The 14086-nt window shown below is 26.5% G+C and overlaps 1 protein-coding gene across 1 annotated transcript in view; it reads right to left on the reverse strand.

Moving 5' to 3' along the window:
- The window catches only part of LOC100204243 (tudor domain-containing protein 5), a 54401-nt gene that overhangs the window by 14564 nt on the left and 25751 nt on the right, over positions 1-14086 (reverse strand). The window contains exons 6-7 of the mRNA XM_065790813.1: positions 7938-8124; positions 4132-4201 (exon numbers count right to left, since the gene is read on the reverse strand). Coding sequence (XP_065646885.1) covers positions 4132-4201; positions 7938-8124 — 257 coding nt within the window. The remainder of the gene's footprint in view (positions 1-4131; positions 4202-7937; positions 8125-14086) is intronic.

The raw sequence follows: 14086 nt of genomic DNA on the forward strand, positions 1-14086 counted from the left end.
CAGTTTTTATGAACCAAGCCTTCCCAGGACACATGTGCAATTTTTTGTCTTGTATGTCAACACATGAGTGTTCTATTTTAAACAACTTGGTCATGGCCGTTTGCAACCTTTATTATATTATTTTTATACGCCTTATCTGTATAAGCTAAACTGGCGCATACTAATGAATAAATAAGTATAGTTAAATAATAAAAAAGGTTATACATAAAAATATACGCATGCATTATGTATAAGTATAGGGACAATATAACATTACATAAACATATAGGGACAATATATTGTCCCTATACATCCCTTATCTAATATTGTTGCTGAAAATAATAGGAAAACAAAAACAAAAAAGCACACAAATTATTTAAGTTATTAATTTTTTTTTTTTTTTTTTTTCTATTTAAATTTATTTAATTTCTTTGTTTTTGAAACTTTTTTCCACAATGCTTAATATAATAATGTTTTCCACAATATAATAAAACTTGCAAACAACCATGACTAAAATAAAATACTCATGTTTAATAAAAACTCTAAACAAAAATTTTATCCTTGATTAAAGTCTCCAAATCAATGATAATAATTAACTGTTTAATGATATTAATTAACTGTTTAATAACCATAGCTTATGTTGTTTAATTTGTAACTTTGTTATCTTAAATACTAGATATTTTATCTTTATAAAACTTTTATTTGTACCAAAATTGATGCAAACAAGAAAATAGTATTGTGGAAAACTGCCAAAATTAAACAAGTGTGATATCATGGACACTAAATTTAAAAAGACTCCACAAGCTATTTTCCTAAATAAATTGACCAATGATTAATCATTGAATCATAACTAATGATTGAGAAGTCTTAAGAAACTTGATGAAGACTTTTTGGAAAGATGTTTATTGATAAATTTTAATACTCAAAAACATGTATTCTGTTAAATTTCGATTTAAAAAAATGTTGATATGATGAAATTATTAAGGTTTTAAAAGGTTTGTTATAGCAATAAATATTTTAAGATAAAAAACAAAAACAATAAAAAATGTATATTATAAATTCATAACTAATCACACTGGTTTTCAAACTGTCAAAAATATCTTTTTGGCTTAGAAAATATACATTTACAAAATCTGCTTCTTGGTTGAATTACAATCTTTAGGCAAAACGTTAGAGGAATAACTCAGTTTGAGACAACAGAATCAGGCCAAGTTCTCTAAGAGATATCTCTAAAATATGACTAACCATATCTGTAAGCGGTTCTAGATAAGATTTCTTATCTAGAAAAAAAATAGAAATATTCAAATAGTTCCAAATATCTTTGTTGTTTGCTTCAAGACCATCCTCAGATAAATTGCAAAGGTCATAACCATCATTAGGAATGAATAATCAGCAGAGTAATGAAGGACTCTGTTCAGAGTGTGGTTAATTTGTGCTAACACCATATTTGTAAATAAATCAAGTGTAGCATTATAACATAACTCTTGAATTTTTTAAATTTTAATTTTACTTTGAGAAGAAACTATACAAATAATACACTAACTTTAGAATATAATAGTAACATGCTATCTTAGTAACATAACACAATGGATCAGGACCATGCCATAAATACAAAAAAAATTGTTCTATTATAGAAATTATATCAAAACTGAATCATATATGATATTATTATTATATTTGTTAAATGCCCACTTTACAAAACAAGTAAAGGAAATAAAGTTACATCAAAGATAAATATAACATCATCATCTTGTAACGTTTTCTTCAAAAATATCCTTAAAGACTGTTCTTAGTTCCTTTTAGTTCCAGCACTTTTAAAACTTTGAAAATTTTTTTTGTGAATTATATCTTTTATTTTGCTTTGCATTATTTTGTCTAGATATAGTTTTTGACTAGTGCACAAAATTTTGACATAAAAACTCAGAATATCAAATGCTATTTTATTTTTCAACAAGCAACTAAATAAATTCAGCTTATTTGGCTGTATAAATGTAATAATTTTAACTGTTTTAAAATGTTTAGGAATGACTTTAATACGTTCCTTCTAACTATAGGAACCTTTTTCATTAATACTTCTTTATATTCACAAAACTGTTTCTACTGCTGCAAAAAATTTTAAAAATCATATATGGTTTCTCTTAAAAATCATATATGGTTTCTCTTAAAAATCATATATGGTTTCTCTTAAAAATCATATATGGTTTCTCTTAAAAATCATATATGGTTTCTCTTAAAACAAAATGTTGTACTTGCTCTATGTGATGAAACACTTGATAATAACACAAAAACATACAAAAATTAAATGTTGTAAATGGTTGTATGTTTATGTGCTGAGAGATAATTAAAGTTGAATCAAGACTTTATATGCATGTGCTAAGATGCTTGAGCAAAACCCGATATCCACTCTAATTTGTTAAAATCCAAATCTGATACCGGATTTTTAGATTTTTAGAGTTAAAATTCTACTTTTTATCTGATCCAATTTTAACAGCTATGCAATTATTTGAGTATCCATTCAAATCGGATTGGAAACCAGATCTATCTGAATCTAAAACAAATTAAACAACAAAAACATCTATACGTCTAGCCACGTGCGTGTAAAAAAACACTTTTTTTCATTTTTGCATTTCATTTTTTTTCTAACCAGAAACTTATTCAATTTGCAAAAAATGCACTTCATAAAAACAGTTATTGAAAGAATAAAAGTATATAAATAGTTCAAGCAATACATTTAAAAGTCTACAATGACGTTTTAATAAAAGTAAATAGTTCGCTTCTCTTAACAAAGATGAAATGAACACTTTGAACACATTTTAAATGCATTCAAAAGTTTTGAACTTTTATTTAGTACTTAGATATTATGTACTAAATTATTAAATATCAAATTAATTGAAAATGTATATAAACAATATTCTAAAGTTATTAAAAAAATATATTTTTAATCTGAAGAGGTCAATTTACTTAACTAACTTAATTTCATAAGTTTATTTGGCATCAAGGTTTTAAAAATTTCCATTTATTTTCAGCATTTACTTCTTGCCTTTTGCGTCAATATCCTGTTTAAATGACTTAGGGGCTGTTTTCAAAGCCACATGTGTTTTAAAAATACATTAGCGTGAACAACAGTTTTATAATCTGATATTCTATATTTAAGATAAAAATAAATATTTAAATAAAATTAATATCTAGATATTTACTGACAGCTAAAAGTATTTATTTTTAAACTTCAAAGTTTATTCTTCGTTATTACATTTAATTCTGTTATAATTATGAACATTTTATGATGATGCTCTTTACCGATGTCGCTTGGGCTTGAGCCAGTGATGAACCTCGAATCTCTTGATTATGAGTCAAAACTAAAGCCACTGTACCACGCCTTTACATTCTGTTCAGTTACTTATAAAATTCTTGTATTTTTACCAAGTATAAAAAACCATATTAGGTCTGGATATCCAATTTTATAATAATTCTTGATCCGAACCAGATCCGAATTAATAAAAAAAAAAAAACAGATCAATTAGCAGGTCCACATTTTTCAGATCCAATATCTAAATTTTCAAATTATATTGAAGACAGGACCGAATATCTGGTTATTCTGATATTTTTGCTGTATGCCCGGGTGAGCAATAAAAGTGGTGTTTGATGCTTTCTATTTCAAGCCACAGATAAAAGTTTTCAGTCAATTCTAAATACAAAAATTTTTTATCATGTTTCTGTGACAATGTTTAGTGTATTAAAAGTTATTCAATTTCATATTGTTATAAATTTATGTTAAGTTTGTTTATAAAAATAATATTTCATACCATTTTTAAAAAATAACAACGTTGAAATTTTTATTTATGAATCTGGTAAAAAAAAAAATTTTAATTCACATGTTCTAATAATTTGTAATTTGCTAAATTATTGCTTAGATTTTACTTAAACATCTTTATTTTCAATTAAGGGCATTAAACATGTTGTAATATGAATTTTTGAGGTGAAAATTTGATCTTAAAACCCATTTAGAGGGGTCTAAAAACTGAGCAAATGAGTTAAACTTTTATTGATCATAGGAAGGACTTATTGTAATTATTATTATTATAAAATAAAAAAATATTGAATAGTAAATAATAAAAAATTTGAAGAAATGTAAAAAAGAGAAAAAAAATTTACTGTATCTGCTTTTAAATAACTTAAAGTAAAATCATAATCTTTAGAAGCAATCTCATCTTCATAAAATGCACTAAAGTAAAAAAAAAATCTTTAAAAGCAACTTCATCTTCATAAAATGCACTAAAGTAAAAAAAAAAAAAAAAAAAAAAAACAATACAGTAAGTCTTTTTATTTTACAAACTGAGGTTGTATTTAGATGATGATAAATATTATTTCTCTATTGCTACATTTTTATATGCTATGCAAATTTAAAAGTATTTGAAAAGGAGATAAAATAGATCATATTCAAAGAAAATATTCTTATGATTTTTTACACATTTATAGATTAAAGCAGTTATTATTAGAGATACCTTGATAACTTTTATTCAGCAGTTGAATATTCAGCAACTTAGTACATTTTGCAAGTGACAGCTTCCGACTTGCATCAGTAAAGTATGTACCATAACTAGGTATTTTATTTAGGTGTAAGTTGACTATTACATCAATGTATTTGCTGATAATGTTTATTTCTTACACACATTATAGTAAAGACATACTGTATAAAAATTTACAGGTTTTGCTTCTTATTTGGTATAAGAATAAAACTTTGTGGAAATAAAAATACAACCTACACAAAGTTTTCAATGGTAGGAGGCAAGTAAATGTTGTGTAAATGAATATAAAAGCTGTTGCGCTGACACAGGAGAAATAATGGATAGTTTAACACTTTAGAGATTATGTAATTAATTGTAATATTTAATTTATATCTATTAAAATGTTATACATATACTAATATTTCACATTATAACACAAACATGTTAATGTTATTTATTCATACATCAGGCAACCATTTTTATATATATCAGCAATTATTAATTTATTTATTTTAATAAAACAGAGCCAGAAATATCTATTGTTTATCAATTACATTTTAATGAACTATGGGTTGCTCTTGGCGTCTTTTCAAGCTTGAGATACATACCAACACATTTGATTGCGTATTTTCTCAGTCTACAAAAACCCAGATTGCTACCAGTATTTCAAAAATATTTTGATTGGGAAACTGTTTCTGCCTTTAATAGTAAAGAAAAAAATCTGCTTGAAATACTTTAATTAATTGGAATAGTGGTAAAAGTTTGGAAAAATTACATCTACCTTTCTGATTCTCTTAAATTCACCAGCATCTATTTTCGGGGCGTAGTGATAAGGCAAATTTTGTCTTCTTTTAGCCCCGGTCATGTAAATTTTATTTATATAAAACGGCATTGTATTCTTTTTTTTCAATGACGAAATAAGAAAATAAAAAATAAAAAAAAAATAAAAAATCTATTTCAGAAGAGGTTATCAAATTATTAGAAAGTTTCACAATTCTTATGTATGTCCAAAGCAGCACCACTTTATTTGTCTACTTCACAAGATAAAAAAAAATTAATAAAATTTATTAGACACTTGATTATTGACATTTTTAATTTTTATGAAGAAATTTGAAAAACACTTGAATTTCAAAATATATTTACGCAAAAAAAAACAGTTATTATACAATGATTTGATTTATAACCATTAGACAATAGTGCTTTTCTGTGATTCATATCCAACCACAACATTATTTGTGATAAATTTGTTTATTAAAAAAAGAAAATCCATAGAAGATTTGCTTCCAACACAAGCAGCTCTTTTGCAACATATTCAAAGACTTTTATAAATGTGTCAGTAACAACAAGAGTTTTCTAATTGTGTCAGTAACAACAACAAGAGTTTTATAAATGTGTCAGTAACAACAACAAGAGTTTTATAAATGTGTCAGTAACAACAACAAGAGTTTTATAAATGTGTCAGTAACAACAACAAGAGTTTTATACATGTGTCAGTAACAACAACAAGAGTTTTATAAATTTTTTTAGATTGTTAAACTTAGTTGTGTAGTTAATTTAAAATAATTTAATATTAAAGTTAATTTAATATTTTTTTTATATAAGTTAAATTTAAGTTGATAAATTTTTTTTAATGTAAAATAAATAAATTTATAAACCCCATAAATAAACCTTATTTAAATATATTTTGAAATACTTTTCTGTTAATTAATAGAATGCCTACCCAAACCTAAACCCTTAGTCAATGTATGTATACTACACTGTCTATCCCTATTTATATCAGCCGATGTAAGTACACTACACTGCAACTATGGCTATGTCAGTTGATGTAAGGATAAACTGATTTATTCAAACTTTGAAAAATAACAACAATAAGTTAACTTTTCAATAAACAACAATTATAGATAACTATAGATTAATTAAAAATGATAATGCTACAGTCGTTAAAATGATAATCTACAGTCACTAAAGTTGTTGTACTATTAATCATAAATTAGTTTAAAATCATTATTATACACATATAATTGTATGTAGTTGTAAATATAACACGTTTTGCAAATGGAGTATAAATCAAAATACTCATGATATATCAAATACTTCATTTGCAGTGAGATAACAAAAAAATATATATCAAACTTTGATCAAAAACTTATAATTTAATTATTTATTATAAACTTTTTTTGTCAAAATGATTTTTTCGCTTAAGGCATGGTGAAATTTTATTTAAGTGAAATTTTATTTCCACACCTTATTTATAACTTTTGTATTTTTATTTTTGATTTTTGTTTTAAATATAAAATTGATTAATTAGAAAAAAAAAGCACTCTGAAAAAATTATAAGCTCCTTTAAATAGTCAAAACTTTGGCATCAAATAATACAACGCAACCTTGATGCCAAATTTTTAATATTTGCACCTAATTAATATTCAAACTGCTTGTTGAAAAAACAAATGTTAAAATATTTTTTATAACTTCCGGCAACCTGAGGCAAAAAGTTGAGAGGCACTGAAGGTAGCATCTAAATTACTTTTCCTCTAAAATTTCTTCTGTAAGTGGCCACCAATGGCTTCTGCTTCTTTACAGGGGTCAGCCTCCAAAACACTTTTCTTCCAAAGAAAACTTAGGTTGCCAATTGGGAGGCAGAAGTCAGAACATTTTGTTGCCAAAAGGTTTTTGTACCAATCCCTGCTGAAGGAAAGTCAACTTTTTATTATATACATTTTTCCATTTGTTTTAGTACAAAAATTTTAATTTAGATTGTTTAGTGTTAAAAGATAGCTTTAATTTATTAAACTTTTATGATTTAAAATTTACTCAACTGACCAATATGGCTATTGGTCAGTTGAGTAAACTTTAAATCATAAAAGCTTTAAAAATCAAAGCTATCTTTCAACAGTAGAGTAGCTCAAGTTAAAATAAAACTTTATATTAAAATATTGAATTTAATATAATTAAGAATAACTTTGATTAATGGTAACATTACAAAGCAAATATTTTAAAGATATTTTTCTATTAACAATGGTGTTATACTAATTCTTTAACACTTAGCAAAAAAACATTTCCAACTTATAAAATGACTTGAATATAGTACATACTACAGGTACATGTTGGAGGGAAGTTTATTATAAACTTATTCATTAAATCTGACATTATGTCATTAATGATGTCAAAGTGATGTAGAACTAGCTTATACCATCACACACCTCTTACCTTTTACCACAGTTAATATTAAAATTACCAGTTTATATTGATAGAATTTTTATAAAACAAGGTAATAAATTCAGAATGCATATAATTTTACACTCACACAGTAAAATAGAATATTATACAACAATAGTATAATAAATAATCTTTACTACAAACATTATCTATTAAAAAATGTAAAAATAAAATACACATATATAGAACAATACAGGTATACAAAACTATACTATTAAAAGTAAAAAAATGATTTACTTCATATCATTCATTAAAGAACTTAGTTGGTCTATTAATGGTACACATTGAAACCAAAATGAAGATGGATCAATGATGTGAGAAATGTAGACTTCAACAAGATCACCAATAGCTCCAGGATTATAATTTGAATAATGTAAATTAGGAGAAACCACGTCATTAGGCATTGAGAGATTTTTATTCATATCTGAAAATTATAAATATATATTAAAAAAAATTAAAATGATGACCATGATGATGATGCTCATCATATGGATGTGCGGTAATGCAACTAAAATGTTCTGTATCGTAACGCGCTTGTTCGGTAAAGCATCTCCTGTTTGTTATTGCAACTTTTTTGTTCACTATTGCAACTCTGTGTTCGGTTTTGCAACTTGAATAATTTTATTTTGTGTATTAAATAGTTACAAATTAAAACAATGTGATATACCTAAAGGGTATGAGCTAGCTAGAATTAAAGTGATGTATATCAATTTCTACTCAATAATATGGGATATACCTAAAGGGTATGACCTAGTTAGAATCAAAGTGATGTATATCAATTTCTACTCAATAATTGAGTTAAAGTTTATTTAAACCACTCTGATTCTAGATAGCTACAATCTAAGTGATGTAAGTCAACTTCTACTTAAAATTTCACCTAATATATTACAACTTTAACCAGCTTATAATAATATAATTAATAGTGAACTACATTATTATTAATATAATGGTTAGAATCAGAGTGGTTTAGGTCACTTTTAAGTTGACATAAAGTAATAATTTTTATATCTTAAGTATATGACTATTTAGTTTATTCTTTTTGTTTTACAATATTAAAAGATTTTACTCATAAAGAGTAAAGTTTAGATTATCACTCACTCCTAAAATTTCTTGTTTTACTCAGGACAAAATCTAATCTAGAGATGGTTGTGTTAAAAAACTCTATCAACAAAGTTTAGATTATCTTTATATTTATGAAGATAACAAAGTTTTTGTTATCTTCATAAATATAAAGAATTAATAAAAAAATTTAACTTTTTCTCTTGTATTCTTTTTATGCATATTTAAGTAATGTCTGACGAAAACTTTTAATCAAACTCCAATATTATTTTCTTTTGTTCCTTCAAAAGATAATGAAGCTTATAATAAAATTAAAAGACAATAAAACTTTAGATCTCTTTTGTTTTGTTTATTAGTAAAATTCAGCATTGCATAATTTATGGACAATCACTAATCAAATCAACTCCTATACCAAAGAAATTCTCTTTTATTTTTGCTTTTTTTCTAGAAATTCATGATTATTTTACCTAGTTTTCAAATTATTAATTAGTTTTTTAGACCTGTCCTAAAAGTTAGTTATAATTATGATAATTACAGCAACTATAACTTTGTTGCAATCAAAATTTTGTTATTGCACAATCAAACAAAATGTAGTATGCAGAATTTTAAAAAAAATACTTCAAATAATAAGATAATTAAGTCTTTTATTTTCCTTCTTTCTGGGGAAACTAAATTGTGCCCTTTAAAGTGATTTCAAATATTCTGTGATTGTTATAAAGTTTAAATTTTTAAAAGTTATTTATAAATTTATTTTCTTGTTTTTTAAGGAAAAAGATGGATGTTTTTAAGCTACTGGATCACTCTTTTGAAATACCTTGCTCTATTGATGTCAGCATATGAAACTTTGCAACAGCATACTGTTCAATAATATCTAACTCAATATCACATCACATGCAAAAATGTGCATTCGAATACAAATAAAATTTGTCATTTCTCAGAAAAATTTAAAAGTGCTAATTTAAAATTTTCTAAAAAAGGCATGTAATTTTTTAATGCTTTGAGTCAGACATTGAAGATTTGTTAACAAAATAACATTTTAAAGTTTAAAAATCAATCTTCTTCAACAATCACAACACAGACTAATTTGCATGGTTTTAAAAATTATATCAACTTGATCCTGTACAAAGATATCATAAGGTTTTTTTATAGTTTATTTTGCTCTTATTGCCTTTATATTTTTATGTATCTAATATTCATAATTTGTATTTATACAATATTCATAACTTATATGTATATAATACTCTTATTTTATATCTATATATCATGGATGAAGAGTCCCAAAAAGGACTCCGGATTTGAAAGTCACAAAAAGAATACTTCTTTCTAGTTTTTGGTATCCAGTAGCTTTAAAAATATAAAAAAGTTTATGGGCTACTAATGGGGAAAAAATCATGATTTATAGGTAAGAAGAACAACCAATTTTTGAACCCGGAATCCTTAGGTATAATGGCGGCAAAGACTCCAGGACTCCGGGCCTAAAAATAATAAGTTCCAAGTCATTAAATATCAGAAACTTTTTCCTTATAGCAGATTATTAATCAACCAACATTTTTAAAGCTTCTGAACACAAGAGACCATGCAAAAATAAAGTTACATATATATATATATATAATTATAATTAAATTTTAGAAAAACAACTTTTAATGGAACTTAAAGTTTCATGCCTATCGGCAAACATCAGCCATGAAGTACCCGGTACTTCATGAAGGTACTTCATGCCATGAAGTACCATGAAGGTACTTCAGCCATGAAGTACCTTCATGGCTTCAAGTACACTTCAGCCTTCAAGTACACTTCATGCCATGAAGGTACTTCAGCCATGAAGTACCCGGTACTTCATGAAGGTACTTCATGGCTGATGATTGCCGATAGGCATGAAACTTTAAGTTCCATTAAAAGTTGTTTTTACTAAAATTTAATTATAATTATAAAACGCTCTGTTTTTGAAAAAATATATATTTTCTTAAATATTGAGTACTCTACAACAATCAAGAGTTTAGTATTTTTAATACTAAATCATACAACAGCAATATATATATATATCAGGGCTTGTGATGAAGCGAGCGCGATTGCGTTTCGCTCGTAAAACGCGCCCGTTAACAGTATTTTCAAACGTTCTAGGCATGATAAACAACGCTTGTTCAGCTTATAACGAGTGTATAAAACAATGCTTGTCCAATAGTTCGGGATTATTTTTTTATTTTCATAAAATATTTAAAAAAGATTTTTTATTAAAGATATTCTATTATCAAAGCACTAATATAAAATATAAAAAGCACTACATCGTTCTCTTTTGCACTAACATAATAAATGAGCAGTTTGAAGTTGTTAACTCATCACTGTTTACTCAGAAATTTCATTAAAAGGTATACAAATTAAGAAGTGTCACAAAAGTTTAAACAATTTTATTTAGAATCAATTATTTGCTAATTAAGATAAATCCGGTGAGAAAATTTTTTATTTTTTAATAAAGTTAAAACGAGTAGTTTACAATCAAAAAATTCATCTTTTAATTCATTAAAAATCAACTTGAAATATTATAAATTTCAAATTAATTTCAACTGCGTGCAAATGGGTCGAAAATCAGTTTCTAGTGAGATCAAGTGACAAGCTATTGGTATAGCGAGGACAAAAAATCACACAAACGTTCAAATGGGCAAAATACTTCACGTTTCTGAATATTGTGTTCGAAAAACCATCAAAACCTGTGAACTTACGAAGGACGACTCCAACATGCAGCGTACTGGGAGACCATCCAAATTCAGCAACCGAGACAAAAGTGGTATATTCAGAATGAGCAGAGAAAACCCCAGACTCAGCTACAAAAAACTAGCACAAATCTTCAACGAGTCAAAAAAAAATCCAAAAGTTAGCAGAGAGCTCATAAGAAGAACATTGTTGAACAAAGGTAATGGAACGTACATAGCTGCTGGAAAACCTATTCTTTCAATCACGGATAAACGTAAACGACGAGTGTGGTCCAAAGAAAGGCTGGATTGGTCTGTAGAACAGTGGGCAAAAGTTATTTGGAGTGATGAAGCTAATTTTCAAGTCATAAACCGCAAGAGAAGAATTTCGAAAGATTTGTCAAAAGATTTGCAACTGAGAAAAATTCAGACAGGTTTTTGCAACACCATTAACAAGGCGGTGGAGGTTCGGTTGGCATCTGGGGATGTTTTTCTCACGAAGGTATAGGCTTCTGTGAACTGTACAAATGCCGAATTAATTAATACACCTACAAGAACATATTGGAAACGTGTTTAGTTCCATCAATCAGACACTTGTATGGCAGAAGCAAGCAATTCATCTTTCAACAAGACGGGGCTTCAGCTCACACAGTTCACTCAATCAAAGAATATTTTTTGAAAAAAAAGTTCAATGTGATGCCCTGGTGCCCTAGATCACCAGATCTCAACCCAATTGAAAATATTTGGTCTTGGATCGACAATCAACTGACATAACATAAAATTCAATCAACTCAGCATTTGAAGCGACTTTCGAATGAGTACTGGCTGAAGGTACCTTGCGTGATGTGCATGAAATTAGTTGAATCAATGCATAAACGAGTTTATCTTTGCTATAAAAACAAAGGAGGACAATTAAAATATTAATTTTGCTTTTTTTTTTCATTTTTTGTTTGAATGTTGCAATTCATTTAAAATTTAGTGCTAACTAAATATTAAAATTTTTATAATATGTTCATATTCATTCTAAAGCTAATTACTTTTTCTTTAATAATTAAAAAAAATTAATTCGATATCACTTTACAGTTTTTTTTATTTAACAAAAACCAAACATGTTTGATAAAAATTCTGCAATTGTTTAAACTTTCGTGAATAGCTGTATACTTTACTTTATTGTAATGGTTTACATGGAAAAAAGCCCCAAAAAACATATTTTTTGATTTTTGACAAAAATAGGGAGTATGAACCACCTTAAGTGTTACTGATTTTTTTATGTCTAGAAAGTCACAGATAGAACACTGCCTGTAAAAGATTTTAGCAATTTGACAAAAATTATCAAGTAATCGCTAAACCTCTTAAACTGTTGAAGATAAACTAGTGCTTATATTATATGCAAATGAACAATTGAATGAACTTTTTTTTGGTAGGTTTGTAATTACTTCAGATTTCTGTTTCGTCTCGCGCCCACAACATCCTCATCGCCATCGGTGTCACTGTCGTTATTAGATTCATCTTCAAAATCTAGCTTACAGATGCTAATTTTAAAACCAAAAAGCTACTTCACATTAATGAAAAATTTATTCAAATTTTGTATAGCTGATTCTCCATCCAATGCAATCAAATCATTGCTTTCATTATTAGAATTCTTCATTATCAGAATTCTGGGAAAATACGCGTTCATTTGCTCATATTTTCTCATTATACTTTTTATTGTATTCAGTTTTTTCTATTATTTTTAAACATAACTATGGGAATAAACTTTGCAACATAAAAACGTCATCAAGAGTTTGTAAAATCTAATTATAATTAATAAAATTGCTGCAAAGTAAAGTTTTCAAAAATTCGTGTTAGAGAGTGTTGTCGACAAGACCACATTAAAATGGTAATTTTCCTTTGCATTTAAAGCATCTATGCAAAAATTATGATGCTCAAACTTGTGATCAACTAACTAAAATAAGATACTTACTTAATGATTTTATGGTTGAAGCTATGTCAGTCTCTATGGTTAAGGCTATGAACTTAATGTCTCTGAAACACTTTTAAAAATTATGAATAACTGTTTTTTTATAAAAATCTGTGAAAATGATATCCAATTATGATTTTAACAACCCAACAATTATTTTATAGTGGATTTGCAGTGGACCTATATAAGCATTTTGAGCAGTTAATTGGAAATATGCTCCAAGGTTACTTAAGGCATTCACTAAAATGGCAAGCCAATAACTCTTCTAATAGTTTCCTGCAAATTTCCTGTGTATATTTTTTTCAAAAGTCAAAATTAGCTTAACAATACGTAACAAAATTATTACTTTATAAATATTATTATTATTATTAAGATTTAAAAAAAGATGTCAGAGGTTTGCTGTAAAGTTTTTATTTTAAAATAATCAAAAATTTGTGTAATCAAAATGAAAACATAAGTTAACTATAAATATTGTATTAAAAGCTCTATTTATTTATTTACAACTTATTTTCATAACCGTTCAATATATAGTTTTATATTCTGTAATAAAAAATTTCCCCTGTTTTAACCGATTGTCCATTTCTTTACCCTGAAAGTCCTATAACGTGCCTCTGACACTTTGAATAATTTCTGTTCGATTTTACAATTATTACTTGCATCAATTTTATTTTTTGAATAAG

This window comes from Hydra vulgaris, chromosome 02, assembly GCF_038396675.1.
Source record: "Hydra vulgaris chromosome 02, alternate assembly HydraT2T_AEP".
NCBI classification, from domain to species: Eukaryota; Metazoa; Cnidaria; class Hydrozoa; order Anthoathecata; family Hydridae; genus Hydra; species Hydra vulgaris.